The sequence below is a fragment of the Anabrus simplex genome, chromosome 2, assembly GCF_040414725.1.
Source record: "Anabrus simplex isolate iqAnaSimp1 chromosome 2, ASM4041472v1, whole genome shotgun sequence".
In the NCBI taxonomy this organism is placed as follows: Eukaryota; Metazoa; Arthropoda; class Insecta; order Orthoptera; family Tettigoniidae; genus Anabrus; species Anabrus simplex.
In genome coordinates, this window is record NC_090266.1 from 653,163,770 (window position 1) to 653,188,502 (window position 24,733).

General features: G+C 39.6%; 1 protein-coding gene across 1 annotated transcript in view; it reads right to left on the reverse strand.

Annotated features, from left to right (window-relative positions):
- Positions 1 to 230: 230 nt before the first annotated feature.
- Positions 231 to 24,733, reverse strand: part of Atg8a (Autophagy-related 8a) — a 60,029-nt gene continuing 35,526 nt past the window's right edge. The window contains exon 3 of the mRNA XM_067141138.2: positions 231 to 760. Within this exon, the coding sequence (XP_066997239.1) occupies positions 695 to 760 (66 nt within the window). The 3' untranslated portion in view covers positions 231 to 694. The remainder of the gene's footprint in view (positions 761 to 24,733) is intronic.

Below are 24,733 nucleotides of genomic sequence, written 5' to 3' on the forward strand. Positions count from 1 at the left end.
AACCAAGGTGGCCCAATGACCTGCCTGGCCCCTTGAAATCATTATCACAAACCAAAATCGATTCAAGGCAAAAGTGTGCGTAGTTGTACTGCATGGAACAATCAACCAGAAACATGGAATGTATCTCATACCATAGGTTGGCCATAAACAGACAGTCATAGTACACACCTTAGTAATAAATTAAAATTCACTCTTTCAGAGAAAATATTTTGGAATCATGATCCATTCAATATTAGTATTAATTGTTTATTTTCTTTCTCAATCTATTTACATACACATCACAGTAATTATTAAAAACTAGCATAGTATGGGAGTTCAAATAAACATTTACAATCACATGATAGATTAAAGAAACTTAAGGTCCAAGACAGCGGTGTGCCTACATGAAGCACACTGTGTTAAAGTATCAGCAGAAGTCAGGAAAAATATACATTGAAGATATATTCCATGGTGAAAAAAATTAAAATAAAAGTAGAATGTAAAATATGAAACCCAACCATCTCAAAAACTTAAAATCAAATACTGGAACTTGCACATTAGGTAGCATCAATGAAGTGACAAGTGACTCTTAAATATCAGGAACACTTTCAACTTTAAAAGAAATTTACCAGATGCCTGTTTTTCACTTTCATATTTTCTGAAGCTTTAATTCCATTTAGATCAACACTTTTGAACAAAGCAAAGTCTTCACAGCTCATTTTCCATAAACATTTTCATCACTGTATGCAATGAACAGGAAAGAGTCTTCTTCATGATGCTCCTGGAATTAAAAAAAATTGCTTATAGTACTGATATACATTTTACAAATGGTCTGTGGACAGGTGCAAATCTAAGACAGAAAAAGGGTCAGAGGGATAAAGTCTACACTTGCAAAACTACCTACATACAATATCAAAAGTTTTTGTATGAAAGATTAAAAAATTAATAAGAACTCTAATGGTGATGTTTTTCATCTCAAGGACTTGATACACAATGTTATATCAGAACTAATACCACAGAGAAAAACCAATCATAATTAAAATTTCCATACATCATTTGAATATCTAATTAGGTCAGAGGAAACTGGGTTATAGGTCATTCCATTTTAAGAAAACAGTATTGTTCTTATGAACACAGTTGCCATATTGAACGGCTCTGCTACAAAGCATCAAGGGAAAATGGTGGCACAAATTTGTAAAACTCGCTGTATTTAAGTTCAAGATAAAAGGGGGGAAGCAAATTATTTTTATGAACTCTAAGGGTCTGGGAGTTTAGTGGGAGCTCATTTTGGTTTTCACACTATAACAGGAAAACTGGCACAAATTGACGAAACTCAAAATTTAACCCTCTCATGCATGCATTTTCGGTTTGAAGTGCAAAAAAAATTATTGTCTTGATTTTTTATTCATTGGAAGGTTACAAAATACAATCATGTTAAAGAAAAAGAAATAATAGCTCATTTTCTTTGAAAATCCCATGGACCTCATATGAGGCCTATGTGCATGAAGGGAGCGTGCGCGCACACACACACACACACAACTGAGGAATAATTTTCTTGAGAGATACTGTGCGCTGGATTTCAGTTTAATGTGCACGTTTTACCAAACTAAATTTTGCATTAAGGAGTGGCTGTTGTTATTTCCTGTTACGGAATTCCTCAAAACACTGTGGACAAAGGGCATATTGGCAGTGAAGGCAGACATACCTGGTTTTCCTTGAACAACCGTGAAGGTGGCACTTTTATCCTTTCCCAGCTTATAAGTAGCCTTCACTTTCAACCATTTTTTGGTTGCTGGTGGCATCTGTGAAGCGGGTCTTCCTCTCTTGGGTTCATGATTGCTTCCCATGTAAATGAGAGAAGTAGTTATTGAGGACTTGAATTCTAACAGATCCAGCTTCTCACAATCTGGGTTCATTCTCCAGAGGATCCAGCAGTTTACAATGGTCTCATTCAGTAGATAATGGAATACTCTGAAGTACTCCCTTTTCTGCCTTATGGTGTGCTGATAAAGACCTACGAGCGAGTCCATTAGATGTACGCCACCCATGTGGGAATTGTAAATGCTGATGGAATATGGCTGTGGAATTTCAATGATTGCGCACAGTTTTCGACACCATCTCTTAGCAACACCCACAGGTTCTGTTCCAGCAAATGTAGATGCTATGTGTAAAAATGAATCATCATGCCAGCAGGTTATTGTGATGTTGGACTGCGATGTAACAGAGTACAACCCTCGTGGTTCCTTCTTCAAGGTTTTCACAGACCGCAGCTTGAGATCAGCACCACAAAGCCTGTTAGCTCTGATAGTCCTGGAAGCATAAATGCCATCTTCAAGAAGTTTCTAGATAAGATTAATCGACGTAAACAGATTATCAAAAGCTTATGGCTTTTGAACTTCACGTCTTCACGCAGCCTAAGAACATCACCAACTGCTCCAAATTCAGAATGACCACCATTTTGCACTTTTCCTTGATAGATCTCAAAGCTATGGATGTATCCCGAGGAACTGGTTGAAACCCAAATTTTAAAGCCCCATTTTTAGGGTTTACTCTTCATACATTGTTTTAGCTTTGATTGGCCTTTGAAAGGGACCATCTCATCACCTGATAAAATTCTTCTGGCTGGGAAGAAATGTGCTTGAAATGGTCAATCATAGGACGTAAACGTATAAGCCAATCATTGATGTCTGCTGGAATGTTCTGATTCTCAATGAAATGCAAATACTTCCGTATTTTGCAAAAGTGATTGTATATCATATTGTCAGGTATTACTGACAGGGTGCAGAGTATATTGTGACATTTGTTGTGAAGACTACATTTTCTACAGATGGCCCTGGTTCTTCATCCATTTTGTTCTAAATGCATATGAGAATATATTACAAATGTGCCATGAAATATCAGTAGTCTGTCTTGGTGTGCATAAAAAATTCCACCAAAACACTACAATATGGTGTAGTTCTAATTGAGGTTATGACAACCATAACCTCTCGTACATTTAGACCTCATATGAGGCCCCTATATTATTACACAAAGTAAGGGTAATAAATTGCATGTACAATAAAAATACTAATACCATTGGAAAAAGCATGCTCTTCTGCTATATAAAACATTTTTACTTATCAGTTGCATATATTTGTAAAGGACGTATCAATTTCAATTATTTAGTCTCCATATGAAACACACAAATAACAAGAGCGCCACAACTGCCTACAACTTCGCAGCTGCAAGGAAGTGCTGTCATCTCAGAGTTGTAACTAATATCACACCTCGCATGAGGTCTAAAGTAAAGAACAGGGTCAATTTTCCACAAATTCATAACAATATTAAATGAACGGCGCACTAAACGAAACAATTTTGGGACCTCATGAGGCTTGTGTGCATGAGAGGGTTAAGGTAAAGATGAAAAGGGGAAGAAACCAAGATGCAAATTACTTTATAGACTCAAGAGGATTGAGGAAGGGGTGAAGGTAGATGGCTCATGTTGGTTTTCACAGCGTAACAGGAAAATTGCAGCACAAAAATTTGTGAATCTGTACTTAATTTCAAGATAAAAGATAGAGGAAATTAAGCTGCAAATGATCTTTTATTAACTCAAGGGGATGGGGTTTTAGAGAGGACTCGTTTAGGTTTTCACAGCATAACAGGAAAACTATGGCACAAATTTATGAAACTCTGTATTTAAGTTCAGTATAAGAGGGGGAAGAAACTCAGCTGAAAATTATGTTTATGAAATCAAGGGGAGAGTGAGTTTAGTGTAGGCTTATTTTGGTTTTCACAGAGTAAGGGGCAACTTTGACACAAATTTTTGAAACGCTCATTTTTTTAAGTTCATGGTAAAAGGAAGAAACTAAGCTGCAAATTTTTTAAAATGAAATATGGTACAAGGGTTTAGAGGGGGCTTATTTTGGTTTTAAATCAACAAGAGTAAACCACTGATGATGATGATGATGCTTGTTGTTTTAAGGGGCCTAACATCGAAGGTCATCGGCCCCTAATGGAACGAGATGAACGACATCAGATATGAAGTTAAAGTTTTAAAACGTATCCACTGACTAGAGTTTAAAAATGGTGAAGACAAATGAGGGTGAGATTAAAACCAATCAGTGGATATAATACGCAATGCCCTATTTTCTAATAAAATAAGAGAAAATACAGGAAACAAACGAATAAGGCATTGCCTGGTAGTACAGATATATACACGTAATTTACGTTAGACGGTAAAATAACACATTAAAATACGCAACACAAACTAAAATGAAGTCAATGGGATAAAAGCGCAATTGACACAAAACACTAGGACAAAGGACATCATCACACACGATAAAACAGACCACTATCCCACAAAGCGGATGACGAGGTCTACTTGATTAATAACTTGATTAATATCTTGATTAATAAATTTCATGATGTTCCGTATTGATATCTATAGTATGTCATAGAAAGAAAGAGATCCACCTTATCAATACAAAATTTAATATTGTTATTTAAAACAGGACCGGTTTCGACTTATTACAAGTCATCTTCAGCTGTCATTTACATTCACATTAGAATACATGTTCAAACAGGTGTATCTTACAAATAAACATGTCGTGTTTGATAGACATTAGATAGTATGTCTAGAAGTGAAATTCTGCTTCTTATATCTAAGTTTAAAGGATCAAAAATATTAAAAAGATATCTATCTTTAACACATTAAAAAATTACAACACATGATAAAATTTGTTGTTTACACCTGACCTTGAATATAGCATTATCGTTCAAGTTTTACTAATAATAGTTCTTAAAAGGACTTTTATATTGCATTGTTTTTAGTCGACTAAATATGCTTAAATGTAGCCGCATGTGCTTATACAGATACTTCTTATTAGGCTTAGACTTCGTCAAAATGAGTAATGTGAATTCAAAGTTGAAATTACAATAACAAAGTGAAGTGCGTTTGAATTAATATTGAATGACCTCTTCAAATATATACTGTGTAAAATACATTAAAATCAACATAAAACATTGGTACATTTCAATATAAGTTAAAAAGTAAGAGGCAGTCCTGGAAATTTGTAAAACTTCATATGAAGTACTGTTCTTCATGTGTACATGCCAAGTTCAAATGGGGCACTATTGGCCACTATTTGCTTAAAGTCCAATCACTATAAATTTATATTGTCTGGTTGAATATACAGATTGAAGATGAATGTGCTGCTGGGGTTATGAAAGCTGTTGATGTAGGTGGTTCTTTTTCGGTCTATGATACTTGCTAACTATCTGTAAAAAGTAAATGAAATCAGTTAGAAGCGCATTAGAATGTTAAAGTGTTAAACTTGTGTGTGTCTGTGTGTGTATTGTAGAGATTACTTACTGTCGTGAGATGATTGGGAAGTGTATCGCTTGGCAGCTTGGCGTGTACTATATCGTGAACTTGTGGTATTGGTGTCTGTTCCCGTGAGGGGAATAGAGGGGTGAGGAAGGGGAGTTGCTAATTGTGTAGAGGTGGAGTTAGTTGTGTCTTTCTCCTGCGCTGTGGATTGCGCGTGGTGTTGTTTATTGACTGTTCTCAAATAATAGTTTTTTATAAAAGGGATAATTTTATTAAATAAAATATTGTTTTTTTCTGTGATTTCATTAATATTATAATTAGGGTTGGCATATTGGTCTATTGTTATATATAGTTCTTCAGTAATATTGAGTAAGGGTCCTTTGGGGTTTGTGCTTAATATTATCATATCATTATCTATATTAGTAAAGTTATGTTTGTAATCAACCATGTGTTGTCCTATTGCCGAAAAATGGTTGTGTTTTATGGCATTGACATGTTCGTTGTATCTGATAGTAAAGTTTCTGCCTGTACGTCCTATGTAGCTTGTTAGGCAGTTATTGCAGCGGATACGGTAAACTCCAGAACGAAGGTATTTGTTGTTATTGTTGATAGTTTTTGTGTTATGTATGATGATGTTGCTGTTATGTGTAGTCCTGTAGGCTATTTCAAGGTTATGTTTTTTGAAAATGTTGGTTAACGAATATATGTGCGTGTTATTAAATGTAAAGGTTGCGTAGTTTTTCTTAGGTTTGTCTATTTTTGATAATTTAGTTTTGGGTTTTGATTTGAATTTATGAATGATTGAATTGACTGTATCTTTCTTGTATCCATTTTTTCTTGCTATTTCTTGGATTAAATGTATCTCTTCATTAAAATCTGTTTTTGAAAGCGGTATGTTAAAGGCTCTATACACCATACTGTAATATGCTGCTTTTTTATGGGAGCTAGGATGAATGGAATCTGTTGCTATTGTGTTTATTGTATGGGTAGGCTTGCGATAAATTTTGAAGGATAAATGATTGTCTTGTCTAGTAATGGTCAAATCGAGATAGTTCAGTTTGCAGTTGTTTTCTGATTCTTTTGTAAACTGTATATGTGGGTCTATGGTGTTTAATGTGTCTAACAAAGTGTTGTCATTGGTTAGTCTATTATCGATGATAGCAAATACGTCATCAACAAAACGGCACCAAAAGAATATTCCGTTTATTGTACTGATTGAGTTGTATTCGAGGTGGTCTAAATATATTTCAGCAATTACACCGGAGGCGGGAGAACCCATTGGTAAGCCTAGTTGTTGATAAATTGTGTCATGGAACTTAAAAAAGTTGTTATTGACGGCAAATTCTAAAATTATTATGAATTCCTCGATTTCTAAATTACTTAGTTTACTGTAAGTTTTGAGGTTGGATGAAATTATATCTATAGTTTTTTTAGTGGGGATATTGGGGTACATATTGGTAATGTCATAAGACGCTAAGGAATGGTATCGTTCTAGTTGTAGCTCTTTAGTTTTGTTGCAGAAGTCTACTGAATTGTGTATAGTTTTATTGGCTTGAAATGAATAATGTTTTTTGAGGAATTTTTGGATGAATTGCGATAATTTATATGTAGGACTTGCTCTGTAATTTACTATGGGTCTCATGGGTATGTTGTCCTTATGTATTTTTGGAAGAGCTCTTGCATTCGGTAGTTGGGGGTTCATAACTATGAGATTTTGTGCTTCAGTTTCGGTAAGTAGTAGGTGCGTGTTTTTAAGTAGAGTCTTGAGATTTCTTTGTATTATATTTGTAGGGTCCTTGCATATGATCCGGAATGTGTCGTTATTGAAAACTTCTTTTGTTTTTTGAATGTATACATTTTTGTCAATGACTACTGTGGTGTTGCCTTTGTCTGCTTTAGTTACGACCAGATTGTTTTGGTTTATCTTGTTGTTTAGTCTATTTATCTGCGTTATATTAATTTTTTTATTGTGTGAACTATTTTCTTGTAATTTCTTAATATACTGTGGTAGTCTTTTTGCGATGTCGTGTTTTACTTCATCTCGTAGGTCATATGGAATTTTCTGTAATGCAAGTTCAGTTTCCGCGGTGGTAGTTGTGATATTTTGCAAAACTGAGGTATTGCCCCAATTATGTTTCGGACCTTTACTCAAAATTTCAGTTTCTGTTTCATCGAATACTGTATTCGTGAGATTTTTGATCGAAGGATGGAAATTATGTTCAATGTCAGAATTAGGTTGGGATGAGGTAATCTTATTTATATTAGGAATCATGGGTTCCGTTCTTCGTGTCTGTTTTAAAGACTCTAATTTTTTATTAAGGTTGTTTTGTTTTTTTATGGCTAAGTTCTCTATTTTGTCGTTAGTGATACGTTGAAAGTGATCCCAATAACTATATGGCAGCTCTTGGGATACTCTCAAATGTAGTGGATACAATTCATTGTTCAAATATTGTTTTTTACGGTAAAAAAATTTGATTTCCGTTTTCAGCCAGATTTTGTTAGTTTTATTTAATGTGTTACGTGTCTGATTGGTAACTCTGTGTTTATTGTTATACTTCTTAAGAAATTTAGGAGTTAGGTTATTGGCAAGGCATTCTTTCAGAAAGGCGATATTCTTGGTGGTATTCATTAATTTGATTCTAATGCTTCTGTATTTATACGCATTACGTCTTGCCTGGTTGGCATTAATATCTTGATTAATAAATTTCATGATGTTCCGTATTGATATCTATAGTATGTCATAGAAAGAAAGAGATCCACCTTATCAATACAAAATTTAATATTGTTATTTAAAACAGGACCGGTTTCGACTTATTACAAGTCATCTTCAGCTGTCATTTACATTCACATTAGAATACATGTTCAAACAGGTGTATCTTACAAATAAACATGTCGTGTTTGATAGACATTAGATAGTATGTCTAGAAGTGAAATTCTGCTTCTTATATCTAAGTTTAAAGGATCAAAAATATTAAAAAGATATCTATCTTTAACACATTAAAAAATTACAACACATGATAAAATTTGTTGTTTACACCTGACCTTGAATATAGCATTATCGTTCAAGTTTTACTAATAATAGTTCTTAAAAGGACTTTATATTGCATTCTAATGTGAATGTAAATGACAGCTGAAGATGACTTATAATAAGTCGAAACCGGTCCTGTTTTAAATAACAATATTAAATTTTGTATTGATAAGGTGGATCTCTTTCTTTCTATGACATACCATAGACGAGGTCTACTGACTGCTCGTCATCTCGCAAGATAAGGGAGATTGTACTCGGAAGGTTAAGACTACGGTGCAGATCGACCAGGTCCACACACTCCATAAGGATGTGTACCACGGTAAGATGGTCGCCACAGGTACACAGCGGAGGGGGTTCTCCTTTCAAAAGATGCGAGTCAAGAAACCGTGGCCGATCCGAAGACGACATAATACCACGGCTTCCCTCCGCAAAGCCCCAAGGGAAGTCCTCCATACCTTCGTTGTTCCTTTTATCGCTCTCAGCTTATTGGGAAGTGGACTGGCCTGCCACTCCATCTCCCAATGGGACATAACCAGATGTCTCAGCTGAGAGCGAATATCACTTGCTGGAACCTTGAAAGGCAACGGGGGCAGTGTAACTGCCTCCTTGGCAGCCTGATCTGCTAACTCGTTTCCCTCTATGCCCATGTGGCTTCAGAGCCACAGAAGCGCGATTCTGGTGCCGGCATCTGAACACCCGGCCAGCAGGTCCTGGATCCGCTGCACCAGAGGGTGCCGAGGGAAACTGGTATAATTGAACTGGAGCGAACTCAAGGAGTCAGTACACACAAGAAAGTGTCGTGCTCATTGTACAGTGCGTACCGCAGAGCTTCACAGATAGCATAGAGCTCTGCTGTGTACACACTACAGGTTTCCAGGGGGGCAAAAAGGAACCTATCATTGTTGACAACGAACGCACAGCCCACCTTCATATCTGTCCTTGAACCAACCTTGCAGATGACGACTGAACCTGGATAGCGGCCAACAACGGACAGGAAGAGCTTCCGATAAATCGAGGGGTCCGTGTTTTCCTTCGGGCCAGTGTGCAGATCCAGGATAATTTCAGGTCGTCGTACTACCCACGGAGGTACCCACTTGGTTGTCTGACAAGGCAAGGAACTGAAGGTACATCAAAATCTGTAACTGCTATCCAAGCGTATCCTAACCAGCTGCGTTGCTCGAGAACAAGCAGCGTACAGCAAACGGTTGCCATTGTTAAACACGCAAGGATAACTTGGATGAAGTGGCATCTGTCGCAAATTTGCAGCATACGAAAAAAGCATTTGCTGGCGCCTCAGGTGTAAAGGCGGCACACCAGACTCAGCAAGGAGGCTGGAGATTGGGCTTGTACGAAAAGCTCCCGTCGCAAACCTAACCCCGCCGTGGTGGATGCTGTTCAGCTTCGCAAGAACACTTGGTTTTGCTGAGCCGTATGCTGCACTGCCGTAGTCTAACCTGGATAAAATGTGCACCCTGTAAAATCGTAGGAGCACCGCGCAGTCAGCTCCCCAAGTAGTGCTGCTAAGAAACTTCAAGAGATTAAGCCTCTTGGTGCATTGCACTTTTAGCTCCCGCATGTGTGATAATTTACTGTCAAAAAGGAGCCGAAGACATCGGTGTCAACAACTGGAAGAATGACATTTCTCAAATAAAGCTCAGGATGTGGGTGAAGAATACGTTGACGACAAAAGTGGACAACAGAGTTCTTTGCGGCAGAAAACCGAAAGCCATGTTCTAAGGTCCACTGCTCCACCCTCCTAATAGCTTGCTGTAATTGTCGCTCTGCGACTGCCATACTGCACGACCTATAGTGCAGAGCAAAACCGTCCACATATAGCGACGGTATTACTGCTGGACCGGCAACAGCGACAATACCGTTCATGGCATTCGCGAACAGAGTGACACTGAGGACCGATCCCTGTGGCACTCCATTTTCCTGAACGTGATATTGCAAATATGTCCTCCCTACTCAGACATGGAATAGACGGAGGGACAAAAAAATTTGCAATAAAAACCGGCAAGTTACCTCGGAATCTCCATTGATGCAGGACTGAAAGGATACCATTTTACCATCCTCTCAAATAGCTTACACTGGCAGTTTGTAAAACAAATTGGTCTGCAACTTCCTGCATACTTAGGATCTTAGTCAGGCTTGAGGACAGGAATGACTATGCACTCTAGCCACTGAGATGGAAAATCACCCTCTATCCAGATTCGGTTGAACATACGAAGGAGATATAGAAGACTATCATCACTAAGGTGTTTTAACATCTGGTCCAGCAGACGTGTCCTTGCAAAGCGCCAAGGCGCTGCGGAGTTCCCACTCCGTAGAGGGCACGTTGTAGTCCTCTAAAGCTTGGGTGGCAAAACTAAGGTGTTGACGTTCTGCCTCCCGCTTCAGAGCGAGGAAATCAGGATGGTAATTCCCGGAGCCAGATACATCCGCGAAATGACTAGCTAGATGGTTAGCAATCGTGAGAGAGTCAGTGGCAACACTGCCTGCAATGGAAATTCCTGGTACAGGAGATGATCCTTGGATACACGAAATCCGTCGAAGCTTAGTCCACACTTGAGATGATGGAGTATGTGACGTCACAGACGACATCTCTCCCATGAAGCCTTCTTACTTTGACGAATAAGAACTCGTGCCTTAGTGCAGAGTTTCTTAAATGTTACCAAGTTGGCCGCAGTAGGCTGTCTATGGTAACGTTTGTGAGCACAATGGCGTTCTTTGATAGCTGCTGCTATTTCTTCGTTCCACCAAGGAACGAGTTTCCAGCGAGGAGTCCCCAAGAAGAACGGAATAGACTCCTCAGCAGCAGCAAGAATAACTTGGGTGACCTAAGTTATATCCTCGCCGACGGTCCGCCTGATATAGTCGTTAAGGACAGCTAGTGATGTGTACTTTGGCCAATCAGCACGTTTAAAAATCCATCGAGGGGGAGCCTCGATGGGTTTTTGGTTCAACAAAGTAAGAATGATGGGAAAATGGTCACTGCCACAAAGATCGTCGTGTGTGTTCCACCGAAACAGCGGAACCAACGTTCGGCTGCATAGACTTACGTCCATGCAAGAATATGTGCCGTAACGAAAACTGAAGTGTGTTGGTTCCCGTGTTCAAAAGACATAAATCGAGCTCTGTTACTAATGTTTCCAGTTCTCTTCCCCGGGGGCAAGGCGTCTCGGAGCCCCAGATGGGGCGATGGATGTTAAAATCGCCCAAAAAAAAAAAAAAGGGAGGTGGAAGCTGATCTAGAAGATCAGTGACATCATTGATGTTAAGAGCATGGCCTGGTGGAAAATAAACATTACACACTGTTGTTATGACAGGCAGCGGAACACGAACAGCTACAGCCTCCAGCGGGGTTCTTATTGGAACCTCCTCGCCGTAGGTATCAGAACGGACAAAAATGCCAACGCCACCGGAAGCCCGGGGGTCATAATGTTGTTCTGTCGAGTATAGTCAAAAATTTCGGAATACCGTATGATGACCTGGTCGGAAATTTGTTTCCTGAACACAGACTATACTCGCCGAATACTCGCTAATGAGCTGGTGCAGCTCAGCAAGATGCCTATCATAACCGTTACAATCCCATTGTAACAGTGCCATATTTTAAGTGTAGACTTCTGAAGAATGGGATAGGAGCAGCGTAATGCTACCTAACCTAACCTACACTCACATCCCCATCCGAGGATGGAGATTCATGCTCCATGTGCAGCACCTCGTCACTAGACAAGGTGTAGGCCTTCAATTTCTTCGACGTAGTCCGGGGGGCGGGGTTTCTTTCTACGAGGGGAGCGCGCAGTTTTCCCAGAAGGAAGACCTGCTGGCGCAGAATCAGGCCCTCCTGGCAGAGGGCGCGATGCCCCATTTGTAGTAGATATGGAAGAACGCCTGGTAAGGGCGCTCTTCTTCAATGCCGTCGATTCTTGTTTAGACGGGCTGGGGGGGGATTTCCCAGCCCCGGTCGACGATGACGATGCTGCCTCTGCCGGCTTAGGCGCGGCTTTCGCCGACCTGTCTTCTTCCCCTTCTGTGCCGGCGTAGATTCCTTATCCAGCACAGGCTTATTGGTGGTTGAAGGCCGGGGTGGACCCGCCTTCGAGCTCGTTCTCTTTGCAGCGTTGCTCGCAGGAGCAACCACCGCCTTGGGCACAGCGATCTTCTGGAAAGGTGTTCCAGCTGAAAATGAGGAACCTGGCAGGGACTGTGGTATCAAGCTGAAGTCTTGCCTTGGCCGGTGCATTCAGAGAATTAAACTTACAGCGCGCTTCCTGGTAGGAAAGACCATCCAGTATCTTGATCTCCTGGATCTTCTTCTCACTCAGATAGGTCGGACAGTTCCGATCTCTAGGAGAATGAGGACCAGAGCAGTTAGTGCACTTGCACTGACTGATTCGAACAACGAGATGTGTCCGAATCTCTGGCATTGAGAGCACCACATAGGAGGCGGGATGTATGGCCTCACATCGCAACGATAGGTTGTTACCTTGACTTTCTCTGGCAACACTGACAATTTGAAGGAGACTATGAACGCACCCGTGGCAACGTCTTCACCGTTGACTTTGCGTGTGATACGCCGGACGTGGGTCACGCCACGGTGCTTTGTGTCTTCCATCAAGTCATCGTCAGTGTTCAGGACTAGATCACTGTGGAAAATAACCCCACGAATCAGATTCAAGATTTTGTGCTCTTCCACTTTGACGGGGATGTCGCCAAAGCGGTCGCACTTGAGCAAATGATCGGCTTCGAGCGCAGTGCTCGTCTTCAGAAGCAAACCACCAATGCGCATTTTCTTTAGATCCACAAGTTCACCATACACACCTTCAATGTACCGACTGAAAAGGATCGATTTAACCAGCTTGAAATCCTGCCCATCGGTTCTGGTAGCAACCAGGAACCTAGGGAAGCTGGAACCCCGACTAATTCGCTGCGCTTGATCCCAAGGGGTTGCCCCCCTTAGGGAATCAAAAGTTAAAAACTTGGGTAGCGAACTACCCGAGATGGCAGGCGGAAGTTGTTTCGACGCCATGCCTGAAATCATCCTCCCCGAAAGCCACCCACTCCGATCAGGGGTCTCTTTAGCCGAACCAAGCAGCCAAGACAATACCCACCTGGTCGTAGCAGGTACTGCTGGGGATCCGATGTTGGACGATGCCTAATACGGGATGACTGAGGCAATGAGCACTAGGACTCCCTTCCTCCAGTCACCCGCAATAGCATGTACCCCATAGCGTGTACAGAGCACTAAATATAGGAAAAAATAAATAAAATTAATTAATAATATGTCCTTCTGGCATTCGGCTGTGCGGGGACCTGTGTTGTCAGGTGAACACTACTGCCCGGGTACATGACACTCCCACCCGCCACTTCCTGGGTGGTTGCTGGCACGGGCTTTCGAGCATAGTCACACACGTAGGAGCTCCATCGCCGAGCAGCACGCACATCAAAATTTGGAAATGTTCTACAAATGACCCTTGGAAAAACAATAAAAAAACAACGAGGGGACCATGGCCACATGACCCTTTAAGTCGCCTTCTACGACAGGCAGGGATTACCTATGGATGTATTCAACCCCTCCCATCCACAGGAAGTCCAACACATTTTACCAAACCGCAATCCATGTCCGCACCTAGGTCACCTCATACGACAGGCAGGGGTACCACGGGTGTATTCTACATGTGCGTCCCCCACCCGCAGTGGGTTGTGTGTTTGGTCCGCGAGAGGTATTTTATTTCCCTCAAGTCCGCCGGCAAGGTGGTTAGGACCCCTCCCATCCGCCACCTAGGAGTATCACCTCTTCCCCTGCTACGCCAGCGTAGTAGGTTCGTGGAGTAAACTACTGCAATACAAAACCTCAGTATTGAAGTTGAAGGCAAACTGGAGGAGAAAATAGACAACAGATTTTTATGGGGTTGAGAAATCGGGGATTTGTTAAATTCACCCAGACAATGCTGGGTACTACACTATGCCACTGTATTGTCCTGTGAAAAGAATGTGAAAAATCATACGTGCTTGTGAAAAAAATAGTGGTAAAAATAAAATGTGCTTAAGGAACAATAGCTAAAAAGCAAAATAAAGCACAGAGAAAAACGATAGTGAATATGTCTATCAGTAAGTCATGCAGTGATGTATCGCTGCACCTCACAGTGCCTAAATATTCAGGAACTGCTGTACAATATGAGAATATTAGAGCACATACAAATACTAGGCAAGGTACAATCAAAGCAAAATTTCTTAGACAAACACTTCCTGGTACTCACCAAATGTTACTTTCTTACTACTGCAGGCTGAAGTCCCCTCTCATTCGGAATCTAAGCTTCAATGCAGACAGCAATGATGAAGGGTTCCATTTTGTCATGGATTAAGACAGATTTCCACAAGTCAGCTTCAAAATCTTCTACATGTTTAACAGAGATCGCCTAGTTTTCAGCAGACACTCGCAGAAAACCTTCAGCAATGAGTCTTTCCATCTTTTATTTTGAAAGTGGTGTTATCCATAGCAACACAGTGCTCAGACAAGTTGAAATAGGGTTCAGCTCACTATGGTACGGTGGGAACCAAAGAATCGTGACCACTTTCTCTTGCCATTTCACCAATACTGTGGTGATCATATTTACTTTGCATGTCTCTTTTTAGCATGATCTCTTCGTACACTACACCACGTTCTCAATACCATAACCGCAGGTTCTCTTTCCTCCATGCCTTCGTAACTGAAGCTGCTTTCTTGGGGCATTATAGGAGGCATTGTCAAAAACAATTCAACAGAGTTTCGCGACAGGTTCAGTAGCAGATGTTCTTTTAAAATATTCCTCATAACAATCACCATCAAAGTCATCACGAGCGTAGGCAATATTCTACTTGCTTCACTCCTGGCATGAACCCATACTCATAACCGGCATGCACTAACGCAAACTGCAGGCCACAACCTGTAGGTAAGACTGCACGAGAGTCCTAACATAAAAATATTCTGTGGAGCTGAAATGGCTTATCTTTCTATTCTTTCCCAACAGTGTGCCCTGTGCTTACTCATGATTGTCAATGTAAAAAAAAGTTCTTTGCCTTGTCTCTGTATTTGTCCTCTCTTCCAATCATATGAGGTGAATTACCTTTCTTTTTATTCTTGAAATCCATGTCTTTCAACAAATAATACAGGCTCCTTCTTTTAAAATTGGGAAAGGACTTTATCATTACTCAGACAGTAGCATTTGTTGAAAGCTAGTTTTTAAGGGAAAACTTCCGCCTTACACCACTGAACAAAATCATAGAACATGACTGACCTGCAGTCTTTCAGCGGTGCTTTATGTACTCTTGTTTTAAACAGACAAGCCAAAGTTCCTCTAGTAGCTGCTGATCGCACTTTATGAACAGTCCTCTCAAAGAAGCCTGTAGATTCAGCAGTTTCTTGTAATCACCCAGTTGAACTTTTTATCTGGATTCCTTCGAGAACAATAATGAAGTACATTAAACAGTTTCCTTTAGTTTCTTCCTAAGTACCTATCCCAGTTTATTTTTATGAACAGCCTCAGCCATAATGCAAATGAAATCACTGAATTAATGTTAAAGAAATCACACATATAGCCTAATTAATTTAATAATACACACACTCAACACAAGAAAAGTTTGCACTGATTTCAAGGCTACAAAAAACAATGACTCCTCTTCAACAGTTATAAGCTGCCAGTGATTCACTGAGTAATAGATTATGCAATACATTTACCAGATAATCACAGAAGGAAAATAAAGAAGGCAACAAAGAAATGGTTATTCCTGCCATTGTGTTTCCTGCCTGCAAATGTATTTATGAAAACAGAAAATGTTATTTTAATAACTCACAGGCAAAATTCCCTATCCTTTTTCTTTCATAGTACAAGTATATGATATTATTCCTTAAATCACCATGAATTATGGGTGTCTAAGGGAAGATTAGAGGGTGGAGGCAGGGGTGGAGTTCACTCCTTGTAGTCTATAAGAACAATACCATTTCCTTAATATGGAATGATCTCAGGTGTACACTGTATCAAGACATTAAAAATAACACATTGAATAAATAAGTATATCATTTGAAAAATGATTATGCTAAAACAATGCTTGTAAATATATCTGAAATCTTCCAAATTGAATTTCAGAATAAATGATCAATCACAATTTACATTGTCAATGAAATGGAGCACCTCAGGTTTCAAGAGAGGGAAGGTAGTAGGAATAAATACTATAGGGGAAAACGTGTACAATTCCTTCACATATTATCTTGAAAGAGCCAATAAAACTATGTCCACATTCTATTGCTATATGTTTTACTCTGTCTAGAGCCACCAGTAAATAGTTTCATGATTTCTACATCTTCAAGGGGAAAAGATAGCGTGTTATATAAAATGGGTACTTTTAACGTCTTTTAAAAATAAAAGTAACACACACAGGTTTGTTTCCAGGAAATAAACATTTCAGTAGTAGGGGTGTAAAGGGACTGAAAAAGGGGCTGAATTCTTCTTATGTGGATACTTATATCTCAAAAGCAGAAGATGTTACAGACTTGAAAACTGGTATTTGAAATCTCCTTAAAAAAAAAAAAAAAAAAAAAAAAAAAACCACCACGTCTTTTTTGGTTTTCGGAAAAATCCACTTAAAGGGGATGTAAAAAAAAAAAAACTGAAAAGTCGTTTAATTCTTTTTATGAGGATACTTGCATCTAAAAAAGGGAAGATGTTGTAGACATGAAGTTTTATTTTGAATCTCCTTTAAAAATAAAGAACACTTATTTTGATTGATTGATGCTTGTTGTTTAAAGGGGCCTAACATCTAGGTCATCGGCCCCTAATTGTACGAAACGAGACGAAATGAAATGACAAATTAAAAACCCAAAATCCTCCACTGACCACAATTCAAAACGTGAGGATGAAGAATGAATGGATGTATATGAATTCAAAACAATCAGTGGATGTGACCTGCAATGCCTTGCATTCACAGAAACTGAAGTAAAACAATAGGATTACTGACCAAGGGACTAACGCTATAGCACAACACTGAATCGATGATGCTGGCATTCTAAAGGGTGTCCAAAATCCAAGTTATCGGCCCCTTATAACGGTACTTATGGCTAGGAAAGTAGAACCATGGTATTTGTCATGTTGTGGTACTAATCAAAAGTAGCAGAGACGCAATATTCAACACATTATGGTACTACTCATAGGTTATAAAATTCAACATATAATACAGACCTACGTTTTTTCTCACATTGCGGCGCCATTTACAGGCAACACAAACTTATGGTGTTCAACACATAAGAGTACTAACCTCAGGGACCTTCCACTATCCCATGGTGTTCCTCATATAGTGGGTACTAATCATAGGCAAGGCAGAACCATGGTAGCTATCATCCCATGGACCTGCTCATATGGTGGTACTAATCACAGGTACTGCAAAAGCCGACCGCATGGTGCTCCTGTGTGCTACTAATCACAAACCTATTTGGTACCTAATATAGTGGTACTACACGCAAGTAAAAGTGACCCATGATGTTCTCCGCGTGGTGGTACTAATCACAAGTAGTTTCATGGTTCCAAGACAAACATCCCTTGGTCGCCCCTTTTAGTCGCCTCTTACGACAGGCAGGGGATACCGTGGGTGTATTCTTCGTCTGCGTCCCCCACCCACAGGGGGTACTTGTAGTCAAAACGAGTCCAAAATCCAAGTCATTGGCCCCTCATAATGGTACTTATTAGAAAAGTAGAACGATGGTATTTGTCATGTTGTGGTACTATTCAAGAGTAGTGTAGACTTACAGTATTCCATACATTATGGTACTACTCACAGGTAATGAAATTCGCACATGTATTACAGACCAACTGTGTTTCGCAAATTGCAGCACCATTGACAGGCAACGCAAACCTATGGTGTTCATCACGTAAGTGTACTAACCACAGGAACTCATACTATCCCATGGTGTTCCTCATATAGTGGGTACTAATCACTGGCAAGCCAGAACCACAGATTCCACCATCTCATGGTGTCGCTCATATAGTGCTACTAATCACAGGTACTGTAAAAGCCGTCGTGCTCTCATTTGCTACTAACCACAAACCTATCTGGTACCTAACATAGTGGTACTACGCGCAAGTAAAAGCAACCCATGGTGTTCCCCACATGGTACTTATCACAAGGAGTTTCATGGTTATAATATAATCATCCCTTGATTGCCTCTTTTAGATGCCTCTTACGAAAGGCAGCGGATACCGTGGGCATATTCTTCGTCTACGCCCCCCCCCCACACAGGGGGTAACACTTATTTTGTTTTTGGAAAACCTACCTAATGGGGGGGGGGGTAAACAGTACTGACAAAGGTGCTGAATTTTTAAATTTTTTAAAAATGAGTATATCTCAGAACATAACATGTTACATGCCTTTGCTGGTGGGACCTAGTGTTTACAGTGCACTATGTCTTCTGGTATAGACTAGAGCAATTTTGTTACTTTCATTGATCTCTCTGCCTTACCCTTGGCTTTGACAATATGAAATTAGACTGAGGTATGAGCGATGCTAGTAAAGCCATTCCTTATGCAGCCAATCCCTGCTATGAATGGTGCAAAAATGTTGCTCATAGGGTCAGTTGGTGCATGCATTTCCATGGGCTTGGCAAACGGATATGTAATAGCAACTTCTGGCTCGGCGAGGAAAGCAACGGGACAGCTGACGGCAGAGCTGTTGAGGATCGAGCCAGCCTTAGGGCTGATGACTGAACATACAACACGTTACAGACATGAAAATTGGCATTTTTAATCACTTTTAAATATAAAGTAACACTTTGTTTTCAGAAAATTCACTTGGGGGGTGGGGGGTTGGGGGAGGAGGACTGAAAGAGGTGTTGAATTATTTTTAATAGGATACTGGTATCTTAAAATCTGAAGATATTGACGCAAGTGTGATAAACTGAGATAAGTTAAAAAACAATATTCTCTCACCCATGGGTAAATGCAAGTATCGAGCGCGACATTATTATTATTATTATTTTACGATTATTATTATTATTATTATGACTCGTGATGTACATCCATTTATTAGTATAATTATTAGTTTACGATCGCATTATTTGTGAGTTTATGTCACAAAACATTTGTTGTATATAGTGCACCATTACACTATTCCAAAAGTCACAGTAGTCCAGATTGATACAATAGTGAAATATGCATCATAATGATGGCAGTGGCAAAAAGACAAAAACATGAGACTTTGATTGTTGAGGAGAGACAACACTGAGAAAGAACAGAGACAAAATGACTGACATTTTCAGCAGATAGACACATTGAAGAAGAGTCACAATTAATCGAATAAACTTCAAGAAAAGAGGAGTATTTAACGAAAAGTATACAACAGCGAGAATACTAGAGTGATTTATCACGAAACAGAGCGAAGAAATATTTATAGAACGCATTATATTCGTATCAAATAATATTAAAGACTGGATAACCAATCTGCCGTAAAACACCAACGGAACAGTGAAGACCAGAGACTCGAGAAGATACGGTAACGGAACAACATTGCTAAATTTTATACAATAAAACAACATAATTCAGATATTAAAATTAAAGCAGACATTTTAAAGTCCGACAAAGAAAATAGAGATTTAAGCAAGAATCGTTAAAAGAGACATAATTGTTTACTTAGAAGGCTTTGAATATTTAATCATGTATCAGCTGCTCACATATGCATACCTGCTAACTTTACAAAACTAAAAATCATAAGAAATCATGAGAAATCAGGATACAATTGGCTGAAACTGCTTATTCTACATGTCTTGCGCAATACAGTACTATGATATATAACACTTATTGTCTCGAAGCCCGACTGTTGCTATAACGAGGCTACAAGCCTAAACATTACACATCTCTATAACCTCACAGGAAGTATGTGAGCGAGATGATCGGTCACTGATAAGCCTTCCGAAAATAGTACAAACTCACGTGTGGACACTAAAATGCCATTACTAAACAAATGCATAGATTAATATATTGCATCAAGCGCCCGCGCGATTACGAGAAGCACAATGCTATTTCTATCAAATAACTAGCTGTTGAACCCGTGCTTCGCTACGGAATTCTCAGAAAGACTGTCCTTATAGTTTTCCCAACTGAAGTAAACATAAGTCATTACAATGATGTCCGTATGAATGTCACGATTAAAATTAATGCTGCCATATGAAATATTCGATAAAATAAAAAACAGCACATTTCCTCACTTTTAAAGAAAAGTACTACAGTGTCAATCTAACAGTTTAAAGTTCCAGAGTTAAAATGACCAGGCCGCAGACAGCCGCGAACACTCCTGTGTCATTATTCCATTTAAGATGATGCTTGTTGTTTAAAGGGACCTAACATCTAAGTCATCGGCCCCTAATGGTAAAAAATAAGAAATGAAATGACAATTCAAAAGCCCAAAATAATCCACTGACCAGAATTTAAAACGTGACGAAGAATAAATGGATATTTATTTAAAACAATCAGTGGATCCAACCCGCAATGCCCCACATTCCCAGAAACTACCGTTAATCAATAGTATTACTGACCAAGGGACTGCTTCTAGAGCACAATCCTGAATCGATGATGGTTGTAGTCTAAAGGGGTCCAAAATCAAGGTCATCGGCCCCTCATAATGATACTTATCGCTGCGAAAGTAAAACCATGGGATTTGTCATGTTGCAGTACTAATCAAAAGTAGTGTAGACTCGCGGTATTCCACACACATTATAGTACTACTCACAGGTAATGTAATGCGCACATGTAACAGACCTATTGGGGTGTTTCTCACATTACGGCGCCATCTAGGTTGCCCCTTTTAGTTGCCTCTTACAACAAGCAGGGGATACCGTGGGCATCGCCTATGTCCCCCACCCACAGGGCGGGGTGTGTTTGGTCGTGAGGGCTATTTTATTTCGCTCAAGTGCGCCGGCAAGCTGGTTAGGTCCCCCCTATCCGCCACCTGGAACGTGTCACGTGGTAGTATAACCTCTCCCCATGCTAGGCCAATGTAGTAGCATAGTGAATAGAAAGAGGAAGTGAGAGCACTTTGACACGCTTCCCATTACAGCAATGGAGAAACTAGTGGCTCCAGTGCAGGGATTTGCCACTGCAGCGCAACGATCGCTTTGGGTGAACAGACGGCATTGTTTATGCTGGGTGCGCGCGTTTTACTTGTGCCGGGAGTGATTTTTTGAGTGTAATAACTATATTTTGGAATATAGTGAGTGTGAAAATGCCATCGTGCTTTGAGCCGGGGGTGTCAGGTGAAGGTAAACATTTCTTCTCTCCACCTGAAAACGAGGAGCATTTCTCTCAGTGGGCTAGAGCGATCCCAAGAAACGATATGCAGCTTACGTGTAGGATTTGAGAGTGTCATTTTTCGGAAGATCTTATTATAAAGGTAGACTCTTATTATTAATGGGGAAAAGTTTAAATTCCGAGAATAAGGTGGAGCTTAAAGCCAGGAGCTGTCCCTCACATTTTTCCTAACTTAATGTCCTATTTAAGCAAGTCCCTGAAATTTTGAAAACCCCCATTAAAACAAGAGTTACTCAAAGAACATGTTGGTAACGACAATATTAACAGTAGTAGCTTAGAATGCAATGAACTAGATTTTCCCTCAACATTTAAAATACTTAATAGTGACGATAATGTATAAATAAAATAACCTAGTCTCAGTTTGCCCTGTAAAGTAGCTGATAGTGATGTTGATGCTTCTAGAGCTATTCTAAATTTGAGGAGACAAGTTAAAAACCTTGGTAGGAATTTACTTAGAACCAAAAATAAATTAGTTTCATGCAGAGCTAAATTAAAGCGGATTGCACATAAAGTCAATGTGTCAAGTGAAGCTGAAGACAGTTAAGTTCCTTAGCAAGAAACAAAAAATAATTGTTGACACATTGGTCAAAAAATCTAGCACCAGCCAAAAGGTATGCGCTATTCTAATGAATTTATATTAGATAGTTTGCTTTTGAAAATCAAATCCCCTAAGGGTTACAGACATTGTTTGAAGCACGAGTTTCCTCTCCCTACTGAAGCTCATTTGAGATGACTATGCAAAGGGTTCAAATGTAATTATGGTATTAATGGAAATTCCGTGAATGCAATTAAAGATTTTTATCTGAACGAGCAAGACGAAAACAAGCAACTAGGTACAGAGATTTTTGATGAAGTGAAATTGAGAAGACATTAGATTTAACACAACTACACTGACAGTTGACGGATTTATTGATTTAGGAGATGAAACTCCCTGCAACAAAAAGAACTTCCTTCCCAATCACGCGCTTGTATTTGTTTGTCCCTTTGTTGCACAGCTGGATCAAGCCTGTAGCAGTGTATGCTAGCAAGAATGAAACTCCTGGAGAACTATTGTCAAAAATAATAATTCAGGTCATAATTGGAACAAGCTGGGGTGAAAGTAATTGGTTTTACATGTGATGGAAGTCAGTGTAGTAAAAGGGTGTGGATGAATTTGGGAATTTCAGGGAAGAACGATAAAATAAAATGCTCCATTGAAAACCTGGCAGATCATTAGAGGAGAGTGTGGGCCTTTACTGATTCCATACATATTTTGAAGTGCATACGTAATTATTTCCATGATAATGTTCTTTTGCTGTATAAAGGCAAAGAGGAGAATTACAACTTTTATAGACAGTTATATCAAATTGACACTTCTAAGTTTGTTGGTCTTCGAAGTTGTCCTAAGATAACATCCTCTCACATAGACCCAAGTTAGCTTTTCAGTTATTCAGTAATAGTATAGCCGACACAATTAAGCTGTTTAGAGAAATCAAGCCTAATGAATTCAATGATAGTGAGCGCACACAAATTTTCACACGAGAAATCTATGATCTCGCAGATGCTCTTAACTCCACATTGCCCATAAAAGGGCTTTATAAACATTCTCTGTCACACAAAATATTGCTTGAATTTTTAGAAAACACCACTTCTCAGAAAAACACACTTGCTTCTTCAAGAACTTTGGAATCATTAAGACTAACCTTGAAAAGTACTCTGGAAATGATGGATTACTTGTGGAGCAGAGGATTTAGGTATGTCCTGACGGCAAAATTTAATCAAGATTCTTTGGAGCTCCATTTCGGAATTTTGCATTCCCTTAGTTCTGACGATCACCCTTCCACTGAGGATTTTTTACATTTACACATGCTCCAGTCTGTGTATATACCTAACAAACTTGCCTTAAATTAGAGCGCAAATTGCGAGTCAATGATTAATGATTAATTAAATAACTCTTCCTTGTGAGGGAAACTTCACAGAACAGAATTTAGTGAATTTAGTGTTTCACTTGGCAGGCTACATAGTAAGAAAAAGTGACAAATATGTTGACTGCTTAGATTGTGCTCGCACTCTTCATAGTGAACAGCCACTTGAGATTCCACTGGCAACATTTACCCCCCCAAGAAAGATTATGGCAGGAAGAAAGGCTTGTGAAACTTGACATATCCTTCAACGTGTGCGTTTAGGTTGCTATTGCAAGTAGAAGAGGTCGTCTCAGAAAAATTGCTATCAGAACAAAATTTAGGGGGCGACATTTATTGCATGTTTGGACAACATAGACTCTATAGTTGTCTGACCCACAGACTTTGGATGCAGCAGTGATCACAGATATGACCTTGTGGGAAAATTAGTGTTTCATTTCATTAAGTGCCGATTCTTCTTCCGCACAAAGGAAATAAGGAAAGAGCTGCTATCGTCCAAATTAGCTAAATCGTCCCAGAAGTTCTCCAACGTTTAGGACAACTAACGCTTTTGAGGGCGAGTTAAAACTTTTTGTATATGTCTTAGATAATGTGAAATGCATAATAGTTTCAACTATATCTCAATACTTTGTAAGTCATTTCAGAATTAATGATGTTCAAATCTTTTCAGAGGATAACATTACACCATTAAATTACTGTGTTTACTGGCTTCCTCTATTCAAATATTCCTGGACTGTACACACATGGCACATGAAATGGAATAATTCAAAGGTCATTCTGGCAACTGGAAGTCTTAGAGAATTTATTTCGTGTACGTTTTGTATAGTGCCACGCCCACTTACTGTAGTAACGCGAGCAGCGCTGTTCACCCATAGCTACACTAGCACAGTCTGCTGCCACCGCCTATTAACTACGAGAGATCACTCACTTCCTCTTTCTATACGCTATGGTAGTAGGTTTGTGGTTATTCCATTGAAGTGTGCACACTGCTAATTCCAATCACTGCCTCAGAGTAGGTATCGAATAGCTCGAATACTATGATGATCCAGTGTGTTACGTACCAGTAGTATTCGAAAATATATGAACCAGAGGAATGGCATGCTAAAGAAGAGAGATCTAACTACCCACCTACTTCCCGCCAATATTCAGGCCGGCTGTTATACTATGTACGCAGCAGTAATCC